This window comes from Lissotriton vulgaris, chromosome 11, assembly GCF_964263255.1.
Source record: "Lissotriton vulgaris chromosome 11, aLisVul1.2, whole genome shotgun sequence".
Classification (NCBI taxonomy): Eukaryota; Metazoa; Chordata; class Amphibia; order Caudata; family Salamandridae; genus Lissotriton; species Lissotriton vulgaris.
Genome location: NC_141699.1, coordinates 260,937,634 through 260,959,092, shown reverse-complemented (window position 1 = coordinate 260,959,092; position 21,459 = coordinate 260,937,634). Strand labels below are relative to the sequence as shown.

Below are 21,459 nucleotides of genomic sequence, written 5' to 3'. Positions count from 1 at the left end.
TGCCTAGAGACAGATCCAAGGAGAAAAGGCATCAAGGGGAGAGACATTGTTCCCGATCGAGGTCGAGGAGTATGACTTCGAGGATCGTAACGTCGAAGAATCTACCTACCTCTGGTACTCTATCGTAGTCAACTTTGAGGCCCCATTCGAGGTCAAGGGACCACAGTCGATCGACATCAAGGCAAGTGTCGATGTTGAAAACTCCTCCTTGGACCTTGAAACCACTACCATCGACACCGAAGACACCACCAAAGTCTACTTGGAAGCATTCAGCATTGACAGCAAAGACACCGCCACCAGTGGCAAAGCCGCTATTGTTGAGGCAACCTCCATCAACGTCAAAGACTTAAGCGTCACATCAAACCCAGTGTCAGTCAAGACCAACATCTGTGACATCAAGATCTTGAGCTCATTCACTCCACTTGTCACCAAGATGGTTGCAAGACATAAGTAACCGGAGAGGGGTTACTGCTGCTTCAGGTTATTCTCAAACATATTCAACTTCTAGTAATGCGCCAGAGACAGCCGGTCCATCTAGCTGTCTCCTGGGCCAGTCTCATCTGTAAGGCTGTTAAGAAAAGCCTAGTCTGCTCCGTCAACAGTCAGATAGAAACCTGCCACCCTCCTCCCCCCAAGAAGACTGAGATCACAGAGGAGAAAACATCATAATTGATCTAGAACTAGTTCTAGAAAACCATGTACTGCAAGGTCTGCCTCTTCTCACTAAAGACAATCAGGTAGAAGATTGGCGAGGTCTCAATCTCACTATTGGAGATATTCACCCTCAAACTACCTCACCGTCTTCTATAAGGGATTAAACACTAACCCTAATTGACACTTCTCCAGCTAGAGTCTCTCCAGTTGATGATTTCCCCACTTTTAATAAATGTGTTCGAGAGAGGGGCTACAAAATGTAACTTCACAATGCCCATAATGACTACATCAACTTCAGTCATTTTTTAGACTTTACACCAAAGAACCTCTTCTAGACCTCTCCTACCTTTGTTCCCAGATCTTTTAAAACCAGAAATGCAGCTGTACCTGGTGCCTGAATCGATTAGGTCAGTTTGTTTCTGAATTCCAAAGAAGTACAAACCACCAGATGAAGATTCTCTTTTATTAAGGCAAGGTCCTACTCAGGATTAGGTGATTGTAGCTGCAGCTAAAAAAACGTATATGGTTGCTCCAACTTCTACTACCCCACCATAGAAATGGAGCAAAAGGATGGACTTCTTGGGTAGAAAATGTGCAGAACATCTGCAACAATCTTGAAGGCAGCAAGTGCGACAGGTCTCTTGGGAACATATGATTGTTCCCTGTGGGAGTCTTTACAAAAATATTCAGACAAACTCCCAAAGGAAAATAGACAAGACTTCCAAGAAGTCTTTTTAATGACAGAATGCTAGTCTGGAATCAAATCATTGGGGCAGCGGCAGATACGTCAGACTTGGCAGCGCATGAGAACTGCCATGGCATCTCTCTTAGACCCAACTCTTGGCTGAGGCTGCCTGGCCTAAAAGCGGAAGCATCACAGAGGATTGCTAATTTGCCATTCTCAGGCTCAACATTATTTGGCTCTCATGCAGATGATGCAAGAATTAAGTCTGAAATGGATACTTCAAAAGCAGTTGGCCTGGAAAAGAGGAAGGCATTCAGAAGGCGATACAGAACCCTCATACGGTTCAAACCCCTCATTGGTTGCACCAGCAAAAACCAAGACAACCATACCACAACAGGAAATCTTCCAGAGGAAGAGGAAGTCTCCAGCAACCACAAACTGCTTCCACAGGTAAACCACCTGCACAACAATGATTTCCCCATTCTCTCTTGCTTACTCAAGTAGGAGGAAGTGCAAGCAACTACGTCTAAGCGTGCCTCCAAACATCCAAAGACAAATGGGTCTTGTATATTGTGCAGAATAAATATTCTCTACGTTTCAGATCCCCCTCCTTTTTCAATACCACCAACCAAACCATCAGACTATGAGATAGATCTGTTGCAATAGGGGGTCAACACATTGCTGAGAAGAACACTGTGAAGGAGGTTCCACACTATCAGAAAGGATAGGAGGTTTACTACTGGTAATACCTGGTTCAGAAGAAAGGACCCAAACAAGAATTCAGGCCCATGTTAGACATAGGAAATCTCAACAAATAAATACAATTTATACAAAAGTATACAAAAAAAATCTGGATGCTGGCACTACACCAGATATATTCCCAGGTACAACAATGAGACTGAATTTGTGCTATAGACCATCAAGATACCTATGTCCACATACCAATCATACAGAAACATCGAATTTCTTACAATTCATAGCAGGCTCCAAGCAACTTCAATTCACAGTTCTGGCTAAAGTTGGTTCTAATGACCTTTTCAAAATGCATGGCTAACGTGGCAACACATCTAAGAAAGTAAAATCTATTCATCTATCCCTATCTAGACGACTAGCGGACTGTGCGCAACGCGCACAGGGGATAATTTTAAAAGTTGCCAGATTGTTAGTTTATTGAATTGTTTTTAGGATTACTACTGATTTTTAAAACTGTGAAAAACTTATATTAGGCACATTATACTTTATGGGTCCCCAGTTTATGTTTATGTGTTTCGTTTTATATAGCGCACTTTAACCCAGGGGTCCCAAGGCGCTTGCTTAGGGAACCCGTCCTGGTATTCCCCTGTGAGATATCCCGGCCGGGTATCCACAAGGCGAAAGCCAGGCATCCCGCCGCGAGGGGCCGTAGTGGAGATTAAGCAAGCTATTGCCCAGAGTCGCAGAGTGTGACCCCGTGAGTCGAGTAGGCACCGGAGCGAGAATTCTCGACTCCATGGAATTTTTTGAGCCCGAGACCCGCCGAGGCGGGGAATCGAACCCTGGTCCACGGCCGATCTCAGCTTCCGGGTCTGCCGCCTCTAACCACTGAGCCACGCTTCTCCACTAGTCGGGCGCAACACTTCCTGTCTTTGTACAGAGGGATGCAGCTCCACCCCCAAGCTTGCCTTATTTCCGGGTATACACACTATTTAATCCACATGTGTGCACAGACACGCAGCGGACTGTAAGCAGCGCGCAGAGGGGCTAATTTCAAAAGTTGCTATATCATTAGTTTATTGAATTGTTTTTAAGATTACTACTGAGTTTAAAAACTGTGGAAATACGTATTTTTGGCACATTGCACTTTGTACTTTACCGGTCCCTGGTCTGGCGCGACACTTCCTGTTGTTGTAAGGAGGGACTCTGCTTTACCCCCAGGCTTGTCTCGTTTCCGGGTATACACACTATTTAATCCACATGTGTGCACGGGCGCACAGCAGCCACGCCACCAGCGCGCCAAAGGCCAGCACCAGCCATGCTGCCCCTTTTAACATCGATAGAAACTCTACCTGGACACAAGACTCCCTTTTGAGTTTAAGGGGGAACTTATGCCCAGTAGGCCATGATTTTGATGTGGCGAGTGCCATACTTCCACATTTCTGTGAAGGCTGTCATTTTGTCCTAGGAAACACAGGGGTGATCCCAGGAAATAAGAGAGCACGTTCTCATGACCTGGGGCTAAGGAAACCAGGAGACAGAGTAAGAGCCTGCCTTATCAACTGTAGGTCACTGCCCAAGCATGCAGATGACATATGGTTATCGCTGTCCAACAATGTTTGGGATGTGATGTTTTTGACCGAAACTTGGCTAAAGGAGAACTCTAAACCAGCTCTAGCCATCCATTCCACCAGGCGTTAACGTTTGTTGTGCTAATAGAACAGGCAATAAAAGAGGAGGCACGGTAGCCATTATTGTGAGGGACTCTTGGGAGATCTCCACTTCAGAGCTACAAAGCCTGGGCCTGATTGAAGGTTTGCATTTTTGTATCAATAGTGGACCCAGGGCCTCCTTCGCAGGACTATTGATTTATCACCCCCAGATGTTTCCCTCAGCCTAATACCAGATTTATGCAACTTCATTTCCCAAAAATCACTACAGTACGCCAACTACATGGCCTTAGGAGATTTTAATCTACATATTATGGACCCTGGTTGTACTCATGCCTCTCAGCTAATAAAGCCACTCAATGGGGTAAATCTATCCCAACATTTAAAAGCCCCTACCCACTGTGCGGGCAATACTCTAGATTTAATATTTTCGAATCTCCCGTCCTTGGTTGTCGAGACACCGCAAGAAATGGTCTGGACAGATCACTATCTAGTTCCTTTCTCATTCACCATGGTAAACCCACAGACTGGTGAAATAATAATAATAATAATCGGTGGTAGAGCATTCACAGTGGTAATGACCAGACTAAGGAATTCTTTACCTATCAAAATATGTCTGATTCAATCTGAAATGGAGTTCAGAAAACCACTGAAGACCTGGCTATTTAGCCAGAGCTAGATCCCTGGTAACCCTCTCTCTCACTGCTTACCCTCCTATAGCGCCGGGACACCTCTGTTTGAGGTAGAGGACGCGCTTTATAAACTAAGTAAATGTAATTAAATTTAAATTAATAAAGAGTTCATCCTCAAAAACTACTCTGAAGCATTTCCAAATTTGTCTGGATGCATTCTCACTTCTCGGTCTTCAGGTTAACATAAACAAATTAATAGTACTCTTATATGGTTGCTATTCTGGATTCCCAGTCAACAAAAGTGTATCCTTTGGAGGATATACTGTCATCTATCCGTCTGAAGTGTCTCACTCTGTTGCAAACTCATCATCCTTCAGCTCGACGGATATCGCCCCTACTGGGGTCAATGACATCTTGCATAGTTCCCAATGCCAGACTTTACATGACACCGTGGGAACAGTGTCTGGAGCGTCAGTGAAAGTAGTCCTCAAACAGCTGGGAACAGAAACTAACTCTGTCGCAGCCTGCACTCCTGTCTCTCCCAAGGCAAAAGATATAAAGTTGGGGATTTCCTTCCATCATGATCTCCCGACCCAAACTCTTGTCACAGATGCTTTCCTCCGAGGATGGAGTGCTCATATGGGCCATTTACAGACTCGGTGAGTATGGTCAGACAAAGAAGCATCTTACCATATCAATCTTGTAGAACTGATAGTGGTGCACCTAGCACTGAAGTCCTTCCTTCCTGCGATAAACACAAACTCCCTGTTGGTTCATACGGACAATACTACAATGATGTACAAACTCCAAAGCACATCAACATGATATTCACAGAATGAGATTGTGCTGTGGAAGACAGCCACCCCAGAGTATGAATGGGCAGCTCATCTAGACTCAACAGACGTAAGTGTTACATATTTGCACTGAGCAGCAGGCAGCAGCCACCACAGGAGTTTACCTTTGTGGGAACTTGTTAACGGGCATTGAATGTCAGAGAAGAGGAATTGGGGAATGTAAACCGGTATTTAAAAAAACGGTATGCAGCTGGGCAAAAAACTAGAAAAATCGGTAGCGTCCGGGACCAGTATGCAAGAGGATCAAGTGGAAGTCAAGTAAAAATGTAGGAAGGACCACTGAATACAGCCCCAGGCAGAGGAGAATGGAGAAACAGCCAAACTGTTGGCAGCAAGTCAAGAACATAGAAAATAAAGTAGACAGGATGCAAGTGATGTCGAGTTAGCAAGAGAGTAGCTAGTCCTCTTCCTCCCTATTAGAGCTGAAAGAAGGGTAAGGATGTGACCTAACGACTAGGGTGGTTGTCCTCGAAGCTGGAGAACCTGGTTCGAGTCTCGGCAGGGACGCTCAGCATCCTGTGATTCTGGGCAAATCACGTAATCTCCCCGGGTCTGACAAAAATGAATGTGTCCATCTGTAATTCAACTGGTGCTCATGTACAGCGTTCTGATATCTTCGGGTCTAGTTCACGCTATATAACACCCCCCCCCCCCCCCAAAAAAAAAATTATGTAGACAAGTCATGCAGAGGCATGGTAAAGCTGTGTTGCATTTATCTCTATGGTACAAAGATGTGTATACAACCTTATCTTAAGCTTATAGACACTTAACCTTAGCGCACTGTTGCTGTATAGCGGAACCCGCTAAAAATTGTTTAGACACACTTCAATGCGTTTTCAAAATTTTTAGTGTTTTTTTAAATTGAGTATTTTCAAAGCATTATAATTTTTCACAGCATTATAATTTTACACGTAACACAATTTTGTCATTTGTCAAACAAAACACGTTTTTTCTAACAAAACATTTCAAAACTTCAAAATCAGTTTCTTATAACATGTTGTCTGTATATGCCCAATGCATTTCGAGCTGTGTGCAGCTCTTCTTCGGGGGCCTGAAAAGATAAAATATAAAATGCAATACAGTCACTCGTGTGTTTTCAGGTACAAGAAAAGGTACTTAAATAAAGTGTAGAAAGAGCGATACCGTGGAAAGAACGATACATTTCTTTTTAATTTTTCTTTTCACTTTTCTTTATTCACGTTTGTCAGCCTTTATTTTTACCATTCCAAGATGGCGCGGGTTATTATTATCAAGTAAGAGTTAGGAGTCCGCTTTCTATGTCGGTGATAGACTGCCGTGTATAGGAGCCGGTGTGGCTAGGTTCCGTTCATTCACGGTGTCCCAGAGTGTAGTGATTGTGAGAGCGCCAGAGAGCTGTTCGGTAAACACGTCGAGTTGGAATACAAAGGTGAGCATGCAGCGTTGCTGCAGTTGTGTTTATGGTATTTGGCAGGGTTATTTTTCCCGACTGACTGGTTATGGTCTCTCCGTTATTTTCAGACAGTATAATTGAAGCGTTGGGTACACGGAAGTGTAACTTGAACACTGGTGGTGTCCAAGGTAAGGGAAGAGTTGTTAGTTTCTTGAGCCCTTGTTCATGTTTTCAGATCCCCATTCAGTGATGAGGTGGGATACATTGGTTTGGTGGTGTGCTTTATCTTCACAGAAGGATATAGCTCCAGCGGAGCGTGACTGTAGTAAGTTTTTGTTCTGGCATTATTTTCACTTATGCACTGAGGTGTTGGTGAAGGTTTTAGTTGATAATGCGGTATCGTTCTTTCCACGGTATCGCTCTTTCTACACTTTATTTAAGTACCTTTTCTCGTACCTGAAAACACACGAGTGACTGTATTGCATTTTATATTTTATCTTTTCAGGCCCCCGAAGAAGAGCTGCACACAGCTCGAAATGCATTGGGCATATACAGACAACATGTTATAAGAAACTGATTTTGAAGTTTTGAAATGTTTTGTTAGAAAAAACGTGTTTTGTTTGACAAATGACAAAATTGTGTTACGTGTAAAATTATAATGCTGTGAAAAATTATAATGCTTTGAAAATACTCAATTTAAAAAAAACACTAAAAATTTTGAAAACGCATTGAAGTGTGTCTAAACAATTTTTAACGGGTTCCGCTATACAGCAACAGTGCGCTAAGGTTAAGTGTCTATACACTTAAGATAAGGTTGTCTATAGTTAGGCACGTTGTAGGACAGACGTGCTACCTCAGCTGCACGCTTTGTTAAACTGCATAAATTGAAATTAACAATTCAAGTAAAGAATAAAATTGTGAGTGCTCCTCTTATCACACTAAAACAAAGATGTGTATAGCCACTTAGTTCTCAATTACGAATGTAAGCTGGATTTCACAGCTACAAGTTAAAAGAGAAATGATGTATTGTTTATACAGCTATGCAGCAGTTAAGGCTTTGGATGTCTCAGGCTACATAATGCAAGCAAAGATGGGGTATAATGGCTACAGAGGAGAAATGTGACATGATTAGCTATTAAGAAGAGGCAGGTGAGTGAGATCAGCTTGCGAGGAGGAGGAGGCCTGTGGATGAAAGTTGACCTAGGAGGAGACATGATGAGATTGGCACTGAGAAGGAAGCAGGTGGTGAGGGTTTGTCTGAAGACAAATATAAAGACTAAATCTGGGTAGGGCAGGTAGGTGGTGATATTTTTCTAAAGAGGCAATGTAATGAGATTGAGTTCAAGGAGAATGCAGATTGTAACAATGACTCAGTGAAAGTCAAATTATGATATTGGGTATCAGGGAGTTTAAAGGCAAGCTTTGGTCTGTTGGGAAGGCTAAATGTGTGAGTGGAGAGAAATGACCCATAAAGTACGGTAAATGAGGGTTGATAAGCACATGGGGATCACCTAGTGTCTGTTTCTTATTATTCTGTGTTTTATTGCAGATGTCCTACGTTTTGACAACACCTACAGCTACCTATACTCCAAGAAGATAAGCTACACCGTAGAGGTGCTGTTACCAGACCGAGGCTCCGAGGCCAGCATCCAAAACCTAGGAAACCAGTTGGAAAGGGCCATCAGCTTTACTGATTAATCCTAAATGAACCTCTGGCCTGTGTGTCTCGGCAGGGGGTCTCCAAGATCTTGCCCCTCTGGTCTTCTGAAATTCTCCGCCTCTGGAGCTCTAGCGATTGCTCATTCCTGTCAATCAACCTTCCTGAGTGTCTTTCATGTTTACCCCAAGGTCCTTCTGGTCTGCTTCCATTACAGTCTGTGACTTTTGTGAGCGCTCTCATTCTCAGCCAAGCCTCTCTTATTACCATCACTCAGCACCACAAGGCCTCTTTAATGCCTACTGCTCAGCGTTCAGAGGCCTCTTCCATTCCCACCACTCTTCCCTCCCAGTCTTCTCCCGTTTTCACTGCTCAGCTCTTCTGGGCCTCACTTGTTCCCACCCTTCAGGTCTCTAATGCCTCTGCCATTACCACTGCTAATATCTCCCAGGCTTCTTCCATGAACACACTGCAGCTCTCTTAGGTTGCAACCGATCAGCTCAAACGTACTTCTCTTATTCTTACTGTCAAGTTAACCGATTCCCTCTCAGCTCCCCGGGATCCCTCTCATTCCAACATGTCAGCCCACCAGTTTGCTCCGCTCTTCCAAATTTCTTCTGTTGCCACCTCACAGCCCTCAAATGTCTCTGCCATTCCCACACATTACACATAAGCCCCTCTTATTCTTACCTTTCAGCTCTTCAAAGCTCTTAACATTCCCCCTTTCAGCTTTCCACTCCTGATTCCCACTGTTCAATTCTGTGAGGTCTCTTTCATTCATAACCCTCAGCGCTTGTAGCCCCCTCATTTGCTATTGCTGTGTTCCCGTCACCTCACTCTCGCCACTCTCCTCCAACAATTTCCCGCTCCTAGAGCTCTGAATTTCTGGGTTTTTGCTTCTCACCAGCTGGACTGTGTTTTCCACGACCTCTCCTATTCCTATCATGTTACTATTCTTTGGGTCACTCCCTCACACTGCTCTGCTATGCTGGATTGTTTCACTGCCCTCCTGGGCGCACATTCTCTCATCACCACCATCCTTTCTTGTGCACTCATTCATATTTGCTTTTTCTGCCCTATCCCTCGCGCTCTGCCCTGCTATCACTGACACGGCTCCACTAGTCGGGCTTCTCGTGATGATCTTGCTCTCGTGCTTGCTGCTATTCTATGACTCTCATTCACACCGCTTTGTTTTTCCTTCCCACTCTCTCTCATAGACCCAAATATTTTTAGATCTTTCATTCCCTTTACTTTGTTCTCAGGGTCTCTCTCATCCCAGACCATCTCTTTCCTCCCACAGCATCCTGTCCGATACATTGTAATGCCCCACTTCTTTTTCAGGAGTAGTTTTGTTCTCCATTGTCCAAGAACAGATTATACAACAAGAGTTTGCCTCTCATGAGGCAATGCTTTGTGCGACTTTGGTAAGACAAAAAGCTTGTTTAGGACATCATAAGGTTTCAGCGCCGCTGTAACTAAGATTTTGGACCATCACCTGGCCCTGTTAATTCAGCACACATCCAGGTTCTAAGCTGCCCCTCTGGTTGTTAAGAGACTTTTGATTTGGTGAAACATGAACATTCACAGACCATCTCAAGTCGGTACGCTGCTGCTTCACCTGTAAAACGCCAACAATCTTCCTCAGATCTTTTGCAACCATTGAAGTTTGGATTCTGCACTTGGCCACCTGGAGACTACAATCTCATTTTTTCTAGTTCGGGGTGTGGTTTCTACCTCACCAATCCAAGCTTGTAAGAGTGTAATCTGCTGAAGGGCGTCAGTGAAAGAGACTGAGGAAAAGACATAAAAGAGTCTGAATTTCACTTATTATTTTATTGCTGGCTTGAGTTTGGCTTTAGTTTACACCCATCTGTGAAGTAGAACAACTGCAATGGAAGAGTTAGTAGCATGTGAGGAGGTAGGGGAAGGTAGGTGCATTGTTAAGGAGAAGCGCTAATATTTTGTATAATTGCTCCATGTTGTATAGGCCTAGCCCATGCCTATTTTAGCCATTCCAGCTGCAAACTGAGGATTAGAATTGATGCTGATGTGACCACTTGAGGATCTATTCTGCCAGTCAGACTAGCAAAAACAGCGAAATTGATCACAGTCATCCATATCCAACGCCCTCTGCAAGTGAAGGGACAGAGGACATGCTTTTTTGTGTGTGGAAATAAGTGAAGGGGATAGTAGGAGGGCAGAGCCCCCCTATGTTTGAGGGAAGAGGACACATTGCGAATGAGAGGACCAGTGTGCCAGAGTGACTGAAAAGTGCATCTCTTTATTGTCCTGTGGAGTTCCTTCTTTGTGCCTATACCTGTAGGAGATGAGTTGTTTGTAAAAACATTTTAAACTTTTTAGAAGTCTTACCTTTTGAGTATCATAAAATATATTGGTGCCCTTTGTGTACGGAACTTTAGGCAAAACCCCACAGCGGGAAAGTATTCATCACAGTGACTTAGTGGTACTGACCAAAGAGGAACATCAGTGTAAAATGTACATCATGCAGACCCCAAAAACATGACAAGGAAATCATAAAGCAGATTATCACAGAATAAAACAATGTATTTATTACCTGTAATAGACAATAGTAAATACTACACCAGTAATAAAAAAATACACAAAATCAATACCAAATTATCAAAGTCCATAGCAACCTGTTGAAAAAGGCAGCTTCCAGATAACTATTGATGGTAGTAAATATGTGAATTAAGTTGACATGCAGTTAAATCATTGAATGCGTAATTATCCCAGAAGCTATAGTTGATGTTTCAGCATACCAGACTGGCAAACAGCTTTGGATTCATCAGGTGAACGGGGAAGATGATACAATCCTGCCCTTAAACAATCTTTAACAAATTCGAATTAGTCCGTACGAATGCATACGCAAGCAACGCTCCACCTGTAAATTAGGAGATGAAGTATCTGTTTCTGACCTCACTGCTCAGTCTTCAGATGGTGAGTGGGAGCAAATGCACACATTCATGCACCCAAGTAGAATAGCACTTAACATTTTGTAAAAGATTACCAAAGTGTTTCTTATGACAAGAGATAGGTACCAATATAATTCTCTGTGACTCCAGATGCTATGTGCGATTTCCATCACCTATAGTGTATTTCTACCAGTGAGAAACATAACTTTGTTTCCAGATTTTGTGCCTTCTTGTAAGACGAGGTCTGAAAGGCTAGTCGTGGAGTATTACGTCTGTATGACATCAAAGGTTTTTCTATTTTAAGGTGACTTTCCTGATTGGTCACTACTACTGATTCTTTGTGATGTCTACTTAGCACATTTGGAATTTGGTCTTGGGTTTCGTGTACATGGCATTATGTTCGTCATTGCCTTTGGTTTGTTATGGGCATTACCCCTATAGTTTTTGTGAAATTCATTAATTTGGTGTGCATCCCTATAGGTGATTCTCTGCTATTATGCTACTTGGTGGGTATCCAATTATGATACAACATGGATACAAAAAGACAAAATTCTGGAGTATTTTATCACTGAACATGATAGACCCAAACATCCCCCCTTTATGGTAAGGACACTTTATAAAGAGAAAAAACAGGAAATCGAGAACTAGTCATGGACAAACACAAATCGTCCTGGACCTTTAATACATTGGTATGCTTGCTGCAACCCACTCATATACAACATACTCAAGCAATGCTCCCTGTTATAATCCGTGGGTTTCCAGGCACAATGGAAACTCCATGGTAGGGCACAAGGCAGCTTGCTCCTCAACACTATAGATACATAGGACACCCTAAGACATGTATTAGCACATGGCAACAGCTTTTACACACCATGGATACATAAAATACCATAGTACATGATAGACAAACATACCAAAAAATGTATGTGCCAAATCTGGTTCTAAATGGTCAACTATTGTTTTATCATGCATAGCGCTGAAGACTCAGTCATTGTTTGATCACACATGTTGCTGAGGGAGGGTTCAACCGTTGATTCATCACACATCTTGCTGAAGGTTCCACTGTTGTTTCATCACACATGATGCTGAAAGTTTAACCATTGTTTCATAATACATCTTTGTTAAGGTTCAATCATTGTTTCATTACACCATCCTGAAGCTCAAGCATTGTTTCATCGCTCATGATGCTGAAGGTTAAACCATTGTTTCATCACACAGTCCTGAAGGATCAACCATTGTTTCATCACACATGGTGCTGAATATTCAACCATTGCTTCTCCAGGTGTTGATGTCTTAACTATTTTTTCATTACATAAGGCGCAGAAGGTTCAACTAAAGTTTTGTGACAAAATGAACAAACATTCAAAATTTAAGGAACCAAAAACTCACTGCACATTCAAGAAAACCGACATCTCCTGTTTCAGACTTGGCTATGACCAGCCACATTGCTTTAATGAGCGGGGGCAGACATTGTTCAGGCATTGTTTATTTGCATTGTTATTTCTAATGATAAAACCGAGGCATCTCTCCTTCACAACTCAAGGAGTCCCAACACCCTCACAGCTTCCTCTGATTTATATTGTTTACAACAGCACTTTTTTAGTTTCCCTCCAGAAAAATGTGAGTGTAATATGCTCTGTGTGCATCTGTGGCATGCCTAAGTGTGCTGTATGAAATGTGCTCAACGATATGCCCGAGTGCACCATGAATGCTTATCATAAAGTATCTGGGCGTACTTCTCTGTGCCATAAAGCCCGTGGCTAGCACATACCTTGGTGGGCTTTAATGCATGTGCCTTGTGGTGAGCGTATGAATGTTATACAGTATATGACGAGTGTACCTTATTGTATAGCACATATATGCACGCAATACAGCACATACCAAAACCTGTCCGATTATAAAGTCTGTGCTATACTGTATAGAAGAGATTGCATAGCACATGCCAGTTTCTATACATTACCATACCAAACCACGGTGAACTGTATATCGCTAAGCATCCAACCGTGAGCATTCTAGTGCTGCAATAATAGACGACTGTGTAGACATATAAAATAGAAGGAAAAGTAAAAACGTGTAGAAACCAGAGACACATATATAGATATTGAGAGATATCTCAAATTTGGAAACCTTGATTCGTTATAATGAAGTTGGGCTACAACAACCTGGTCTTAGACTATTTTTGTAGGTCATTGGGTGTGTACTGTGTGGGTGCCTGACTCTGCCCCCATGAGGTGTGTATCTTTTGGCATGAGTGTGTTGCAACTCATATGAGTCCTTTGCCATGCCCAGGTATGTCATATGGCATGTTGTCTGATGCACGTGTGTGCCATTGCATATGTGTTCAATGGCATGCCAAGGAGTGCCATATGCCCCATGTGAAGGTATGGTGGTCTGTTTGGTTTGTGGTTAATTTGGATGTGCCATACAATATGTGCTTCCTGTAATTCCTTGGAGTGCCACATGATAAATGTTCTATTGTGTCTAGATATGCCACATGGCGTGTGCCTGTAGCCCAGCGAGGTGTGCCATATGATATACTTGGGTGTGTTATACAGTATATACACTTTGGCACACTAACTTTTTGTGCATGGTTGGTTCTGACATTTATGGTATTTGCGACATTGCATACCTGAGTATGCCATATGTTACTGCCATATGGCATGCATGGGTGTGCCGTATGTGGTGTGCTCATTGTAGGAGTGCTGTAGGTTGTGCACCTTTAAGTATACTTGAGGCGCTTACAGAAAGTACACTGGAATTCTTGTGCATGACCTATTGTAAATGTTCTGTGGTATGGCTGGGTATGTCAGATAATGTCAGATATGGCAAGCTTGGATGTGCGACAGGATATGTTCCCTGTGTCAGGCCTACGTGTTCCATATAGTGTTTTGATTGTGGCCTGCCTAAGTGTGCGATCAATGGTATGTTCCCTGTGGCTTGGCTGAGTGTCTTCTGCGCCCCTCCAGGCATTGGAACAAGTCCACGTCTGATCAGTTATATTGTAAGTTTCTTAGCAAGTCATTTCCCTCTTTCCCCGAATCAGAAGAAATTCAAATGTTTTTGGGGTGGAATTTGGGGATTCGTAATGATGTTTCTAACAGATTGTTTATGCGACGCTGTAATTAGCACTTTAAAACTGATAAGTTAATTTCAATGTTGCGTTTGATTATAGTAGTAGCAGTTGTGATGCCTACAAGGGTAAATGTTTACAGCTCTCTTAACCGGTGTGGACAGTAGGACCACACTAGTGGCTTTCCCATACTGGAGGTAGGATGGCAGGTGGGGGTATTCACAGCATGGCGTGAGGGGGTCTTTATTTTCAAAGGGCAGGTTAGCGCGAATATTTGCAGTTCCTGAAGCTGCAGCTGCTTGCCACAGGCACCACTAAACCCCGGCTGTCACGCCTCATGAATGCCCTCTCTGCCACCCAGCCTTCTCTGCTCAGAGTCGTCTAGGGAAGATAAGAACCGCGATATAAATGTCTAGATTTATAAAAAGATTTCTTTATGTTTCTGATCAATAGAAAATAAACTAATATTTAAAACTCTTCCTGTTTCTACTCTCTTGCTTAAAGTTCAACTTGGTATTTTATACTCTTTTCTCAAAAATCCAAACTTACCCCCCAGATCGAAGGAATTTTGGAAGTAAAAGGTACCTTGGTCTCACATTCCAAACAGTGTATTTCTAAACATGAGAATATCGCTCCATATACGCATGATAACATTTCATTTTTTGAAAATAATTTTGTGGTAAACATGCCTAAAAAGTTAATATTCAGTTGCATTATGTTAACTAAAGTTAAAGTGGAGCACCATTACACATTAGTTCTTGAAAATGTAAAAACAAAACAGGCAGGGTGCAACCTGGCATCATCTTTTACATAGGAGAATGTGCTAGTCTGCCCGTCGGCCTAGTAGTCACTTGACGAATTTTATTTTTCTGCTCCCTGAATAAATATTATTATTTTGGGTTTACTTTTCTCGTGGAAAATCACACATAAAGCAGATTGCTCGCTTCATTGGCAATCCGAGGATATCGGCTATGTGTTTGGCTCCTGTTTCATTTGTTATGGTTGAAAATGTAGTTTACCTCTTTTTGTCCGAGTGTCTCAACTGTTCTCTAAGCCGTTTCCTCTCTTTGAGTGGCCTTCCGGTTGTTGTAAAACGCCCCAACATGACAAATCAAACATATTGTGTGGTCTGTCTTCCTGATTAGCATACATTGTATTGAGGATTACATCATCAGTCAAGAGATCCCACAAAGGAAGGCAAACGGTAGAGCGGGCTTACCTGAAGTCCTACCAGGGATTTATAAGGAAAAAAGAAAGAGCCACCTGGAATGGTGTTTGAACCCAGTCACCAGCAGGTGGTTTCTCTGCCTCAGCACTTTTTGGAAGCAATTTTATCCCTTCAGGTTTCTCAGTGGCATTGTTACTGCCCCTGTTTACCGTGCAAACACACAAAATTAGACATTGATAACTTGTGAATGTTGAGTTACCTTTCGCCATCGAGGTCCCATTTGATGTTGAGGACCTCGACTTTAGTTGTACTTCACCGTTGAGGTGACCTTCACTCTCCATGTCAAGCAAACCGTTAATATTCGGATCAGCATCCAAGATGTGACGCACAGTTTTTAAGAGTGTAGAGTCAATTTCAAGGGTTCTTTATTCGATGATTAAAAATCACCATAAAAGCACATACATATAAACATGAATAAAAAGTCATTAAACAATTTCAAGATCCCAATTATAAAAATTAATATTGGCATAATATAAAAGAGCAAAGAAGAGGTGCAACACATTAAAAAATAGAGTCAAAAAGAAGGAAGAAAGTGCTGGCAAGTCGGAGAAATTAACCAGTTTCCCAGCCCCTGCAGTTTTAGGAACAAGAGTTATTTCTTCCACCTTAATTTCTGGCATTACAGCCTTTGAATATTCATCTAAAACCGAACAAATATTTTCTGAAAGTGTCTAGCAAGTCACAAGAAAGATGGCCTCTGAAAGGCAGATTCAGTATTAGAACAGGGTTGTCCAAGCCTGGTCCAGGACGGACGAATCTATTCCAGATTTATTTTCAGGCCATCCAGATACATTTCCAAATAATCCATCTAAATGTTCATTAATAGTGTTGAAAAAGTGACATGCGTTGAACCTTTACTAAATGCACTGACAATCTCTTACCTGATCTAGGCCAAGAAGACAAAACGTGCATACCATGGATGAGGTAACAAACACCACAATCTCTAATTTTGAAGTTTACTCACCTCAGTCGACAGAAATCATAACTTTAGGGATTTCATCCGCGAGTGGGAGGTTACTAAAGCAGCAAGGAATTTTAACGTTGGTACTTACTTTCTGCAGGTGCAGACATTTTGTTAACTTTACGCACAAAACCTGTGGTAAGACTGTTCATACATGTGGACCTCTGATTTTTAGAACCTAACATGGATGTGTTTCTTAGTTCAGCCTCGGTTAAATCTATCTAATACTGAAGTAATCTGAATAACCTAGAAAGTTGCCTGGAATCACACCATGCGTCTCTGAGCTAGCTGTTTCGTGCATCTATCACCTTTCTTAATAAAATGCTATGAGGATCAAATAATAGTTATTCAGGGTAAGTTGCCCCAACTCTTTGAATCACATTAGGTTTTCCCTTAGATGCTAGACTGGCAGACATTATTTACCATATTAACTATAATTTGCCATTTCCTCATGCACTGGCTACACCCTTGCATATTATATAACTTATATGAAATATAGTATGTGAAATAATAGCATTTATAATTCGATTTATGATATCTAAAGGGGCGTGGCCACGGCGGCAAGCGGAATGGCTGCTCCGCAGTGAAGCTCCTCCGAGCGGGCGCCCGAAAACGGCAAGCGGGGATGTGAATTGGAGCCCCTGGCCACACCAAATGCCGGTTCCTGCCTCCGGATGACTGCGGACTACTGAGGTGCCATTTCCGAGCCGCGGGAGCGGCCGGACGCGGTGAACACGGCGGAGGGGATCTGAGGCCTTCGGGCGTCGGCGCCATCTTCCCTAATGCGCTGGAGCGCCGGGCGAGTCCCGCTCGGCCTTGGCGGCCGCGACCCCCTCCCCCTCTGTTGTACTCCCCGCTGGGCTGACGGGGGCGCCGCTGCTGCTGAGCGGTCCTCGTTTCCCTGGTTCCCCGGTCCCCGACTGCGGCTGGGGCCTTCGGCCCGACTGTGTATGGGAGCCGGGGCCTAGATTACGGGCTCGCGCGGATCTGGGGTGGTGCCTGCGGGAGGCGGAGGGGGCGGGTCACGCGGCTGCCGGGAGGGCTGGGGGAGATCTCCGGCGCTGCTCAAGGGCCCCGCCGTGCCTCTGTGCTACACTCACCTGCGCTGCCTTGTGATGCTACACCGTGATTCCTCAGTGCACACCCACGATTGAGGTGGCGACGACCTGCACGTGGAGAAGGCCCGGAGGCGCGCCGTTGGGCTGCCTATGTCTGGCTCACGTTTCATTGCACTGACTTCCCTGGTCTGAGGCCTACTCACTTGCCCGCCGCACATTTTATACTACACTTGCCCTGGTGGAGGTTGACGCCGACCGCCTGCCCTACCATTGATCCCTGCTCTCCGCCACTGTCGCTGCGTCTGCGGCCCCGCCTCACGTCCACAGCGATGGGGGAAAAAAGACCCGGCCCAGAGGACGCTTAATTTTGATAAAACTCCACTACCTGCCGCTGATCCCCCTCCGGGCGCGGCTCCTGGCGCACAGGGGGCACAGGACAATGGCGACGCAATATCCATGATGGCCGCCTTGATGGGGGAGATGCGTGCTGGCTTTAAGGCACTGGACACTCGCTTTGATAGCCTGGAGAAAAACTGTCTAACATTGGCTCCACGGTACAGGCCCACGACCGGCGCCTGGACTTAGCGGAGTCCAGAATATCTGATTTGGAAGACGGGTCCTCCAAGGCTCTGAAAAGGCTGGAACGGGTCGAGAAGATTCTTAAGAACGTGGCCATCAAGAATGAGGACTTAGAAGCGCGGAGCCGGCGTAATAATATTCGAATCCTTGGCGTGGCGGAGACAACTGCCACTGGCCGGTTCGACACCTTTGTGGAGAAGCTCCTCATCGAATTGTTTGGCAAGGACACTTTTACGGCTGGCTTTGTGGTGGAAAGGGCTCATAGGTCCTTGGGGCCTAGACCACGTACGGGGCAACTGCCCCGGCCCATCATCGCCAGGATCATGAACTTTCGAGACTGCGATGCTGCCCTCCGGGCTGCACGGGAGATGGGGAGGTACAGTGGCAGAGGAGAAGCTGTCCTTTTTTCCGGACTACACTTTGATGGTGCAGGAAGCGCAACGGAAGTACACCAGTGTCAAGGCGGCTCTTCGCAATCTCGGCTTGAAATACAGTATGCTTTATCCAGCCCGTCTAAAAGTAGACATCAATGGCAGGTTCCTTATTTTCGATTCCCCGGCTGAGGCCCAAGACTTCTGCCACTCATACAAACAGGGTCCGGGTTCGGCTTCTGGCTCCAGATCTAACTCTCCGCAGCAGCCGGACACACAAGCTAGCTCAGATTTATTTGCGGACACTGGCCGGGGCTGATTGCCTGTGACACTCCAGACATGGCTGCTTGTTTGTTTGATGGGGTGGTCCGTCACATCCGGATTTCCATACTAGCTAACATCTCCAATTTTGTGCTGTTGGGATGCCCGCTTGGGGGATGGCGTTGCTTCCCCCCATGGCGTATGCCTACATGTTTTGCTCTTTTTTCTGGGGCTTGTTACGCTTAAATTTGCAGAAATGTCTAGATGCTCTGTATCATTGTTCATTGTTCTTCTGCACCGTTGTTCAGAAGCTTGTTGGGTTCTGCCTCTCTTGGGGTGCTGGGAGGCTGGGTGGGGGAGGGGATGTGTGTATTTTTTTTGGTTCCCTTTTTTTTTGTTGTTGTCTGATTGCGAGACGCATGGTGTCGGCTTGCTGAATGACCACTTTTTGCTTACAGCCCTTGATGTGACGTTATGGCCCGGATAGGTTTACAGGTTGGTCCTTCTAGTTTGACATTGATGACATGGAATGTTCCGGGGCTGAATTCCACCCGTAAACGGAAACAGGTTCTGCAATATGCTGAAAGACATAAAACTGATGTTCTTTTTATACAGGAGACTCACATGGTTCAGGCTGACACGGCCTCCTTTGCAAGGGGTTGGGGTTCCCACAGAGTGTTTTCATGCTACAGTAGATATGCGCGTGGAGTGGCAATTCTAATACATAAACGGATTCCCTTTGTCTTCATGAATAGTACAATTGATGGTGAGGCCAGGTATGCGCTGATCTCTGGCCTATTGTTTGGCCATAAGATCGCTTTTGTGGTGGTCTACGGTCCAAATATTGACTCCCCGGCCTGTTTCGAGGACCTGTACCTCTCACTTTTGCACTCCGACATAGACATGCTGGCGCTAGGGGGCGATTTCAACATGCTGATGGACACCAGTAGGGATAGCACGTCCCCCTCCCCTGATCGCAAACCACTCGCCCACGCTGCGGTGGCATCTATTCACTCCCATTTCTCACTCCTGGACACAGAGGCCAAGCTACACTCTGACTCTCCTGTTTTCACTCATCATTCCAGCTACCACAACACTAGCACCAGAATAGATTACTGGCTACTTTCTCCAGGCTTAGCGGGATGGGTCACCGATCATAACACTCTTCCCCACACTCTCTCAGACCATTCCCCTGTGGTCCTGTCCCTCGCAGTCCCTAGGTTGGGCGGTTACGAACGGCAGTGGAGATTCCCTGGGAGGGCATTGGCGGACCCGGTCTTCACGGAGGGGGTTCGTTCTGCAATTGAGGACTACTTCGAACTTAATACTGGATCTGTGACCACCTGGGCCACACTGTGGGAGGGCTTCAAGGCTACCATAAGGGGGGTGTGCATCACCAAACATGTTGGGGCGTTGCAAGACATCCGTGCTACTCTGTCCCGCCTAGAAAAAGAGTTGTTGGCCGTTGAGACTGTAATCCTTGCTGACCCTTCCCCGGGCCACGAGGCACATCGCCTCGAATTGCTCCTAGAGTTCAGGGACGCGGCAGACATGGAATTGAAGTATTTGAGCAAATACCATACGGCGCGCCGGTACGGTGAGGGCGATCGGCCGGGTAGACTGCTGGCTCAGCTATTGCGCCCTCCCCGACAAGCGGCATATATTACTGAAATAGCGGATGCGCAGGGCAACCGTCATGTTACTACCCCCGCTATTTGCAACACCTTTTTGACCTACAATCGGCATCTTTACAAGTTTGCCCTAACTGCGGAGCGTCGCGACCTGGGCCGTACATTAATGAAATCGCTATGGTGTTCCTGGAGAAATATATGCAAGATTTTTTGGCCCATCCCATCACTCCGGAATTGATTGCAGAAGCGATCGACTCCTTAAAGGGGTCCTCGGCGCCTGGCCTGGATGGCTTCACGGCCGATTTTTACCAGGCATATAAGGAAGAACTAGTGCCCATACTTATGGAAGTGTACGCCGAAGCCCTGGAATCTGGTATTCTTCCTCCGACGCTCCGCGAAGCGGTCATAGTTTTGTTGCCCAAACCAGGACGCGACCCCACTGTCTGCAGCTCCTACCGCCCACTTTCACTCCTGAACCTGGACTATAAGATCTTGGCCAAAGTGTTGGCGATGCGGCTAGCGCTGCTGGTTAACGCCATTATATCGCCGGCACAGTCGGGCTTTGTCCCTCAGAGGTCAACATCACTAAACTTTCGTACGATTTTTTCGGTTCTACACAGAATCGACCCAGCCACCCCTGCTGCTGTGGTCTTTTTAGACACCGAAAAGGCTTTTGACACTCTAGAGTGGCCCTTTTTTCTGGAGGTGATGCGAAGGATGGGCATGCCCTCGATGTTTGTCGCGACTGTGGAACTGCTGTACACAGCTCCCGCGGCCCGCATTCGCCTAAATGGCACCATCACCGACAGATTCACTCTCTCCAGAGGTACCCGCCAGGGATGCCCCTTGTCTCCCTTGCTCTTTATTTTGGCAATGGACCCCCTGGTGCGACACTTACAGGAAAAACATCTTCACAGAGGACTTCAATTCCGCACGGGCCCTCTATTGGTCTCGCTCTATGCGGACGACATGGTTTTATATGTCCGCACTCCGGAGGCCAATCTACAACCCCTGCTATCTGAGATTGCACGCTTTGGCGAGTACTCGGGCCTCAGGGTCAACTGGCACAAGTCACAATTGTTTCCTCTCACCCCTGCCACCGTGCAATGGCCCTGCTCCCTCCCGCTGGAGTGGTGTGAAGAATCTGTCA

The 21,459-nt window shown here is 45.1% G+C and overlaps 1 protein-coding gene across 2 annotated transcripts in view; it reads left to right on the top strand.

Annotated features, from left to right (window-relative positions):
- Positions 1-14,697, top strand: part of LOC147679626 (SEC14-like protein 2) — a 501,045-nt gene extending 486,348 nt beyond the window's left edge. For both annotated transcript variants that reach the window (XM_086943203.1, XM_086943204.1), the window contains one exon: positions 8,110-14,697. In XM_086943203.1, the coding sequence (XP_086799329.1) occupies positions 8,110-8,258 (149 nt within the window). In that variant the 3' untranslated portion in view covers positions 8,259-14,697. The remainder of the gene's footprint in view (positions 1-8,109) is intronic.
- The last annotated feature ends 6,762 nt before the right edge of the window (positions 14,698-21,459 follow it).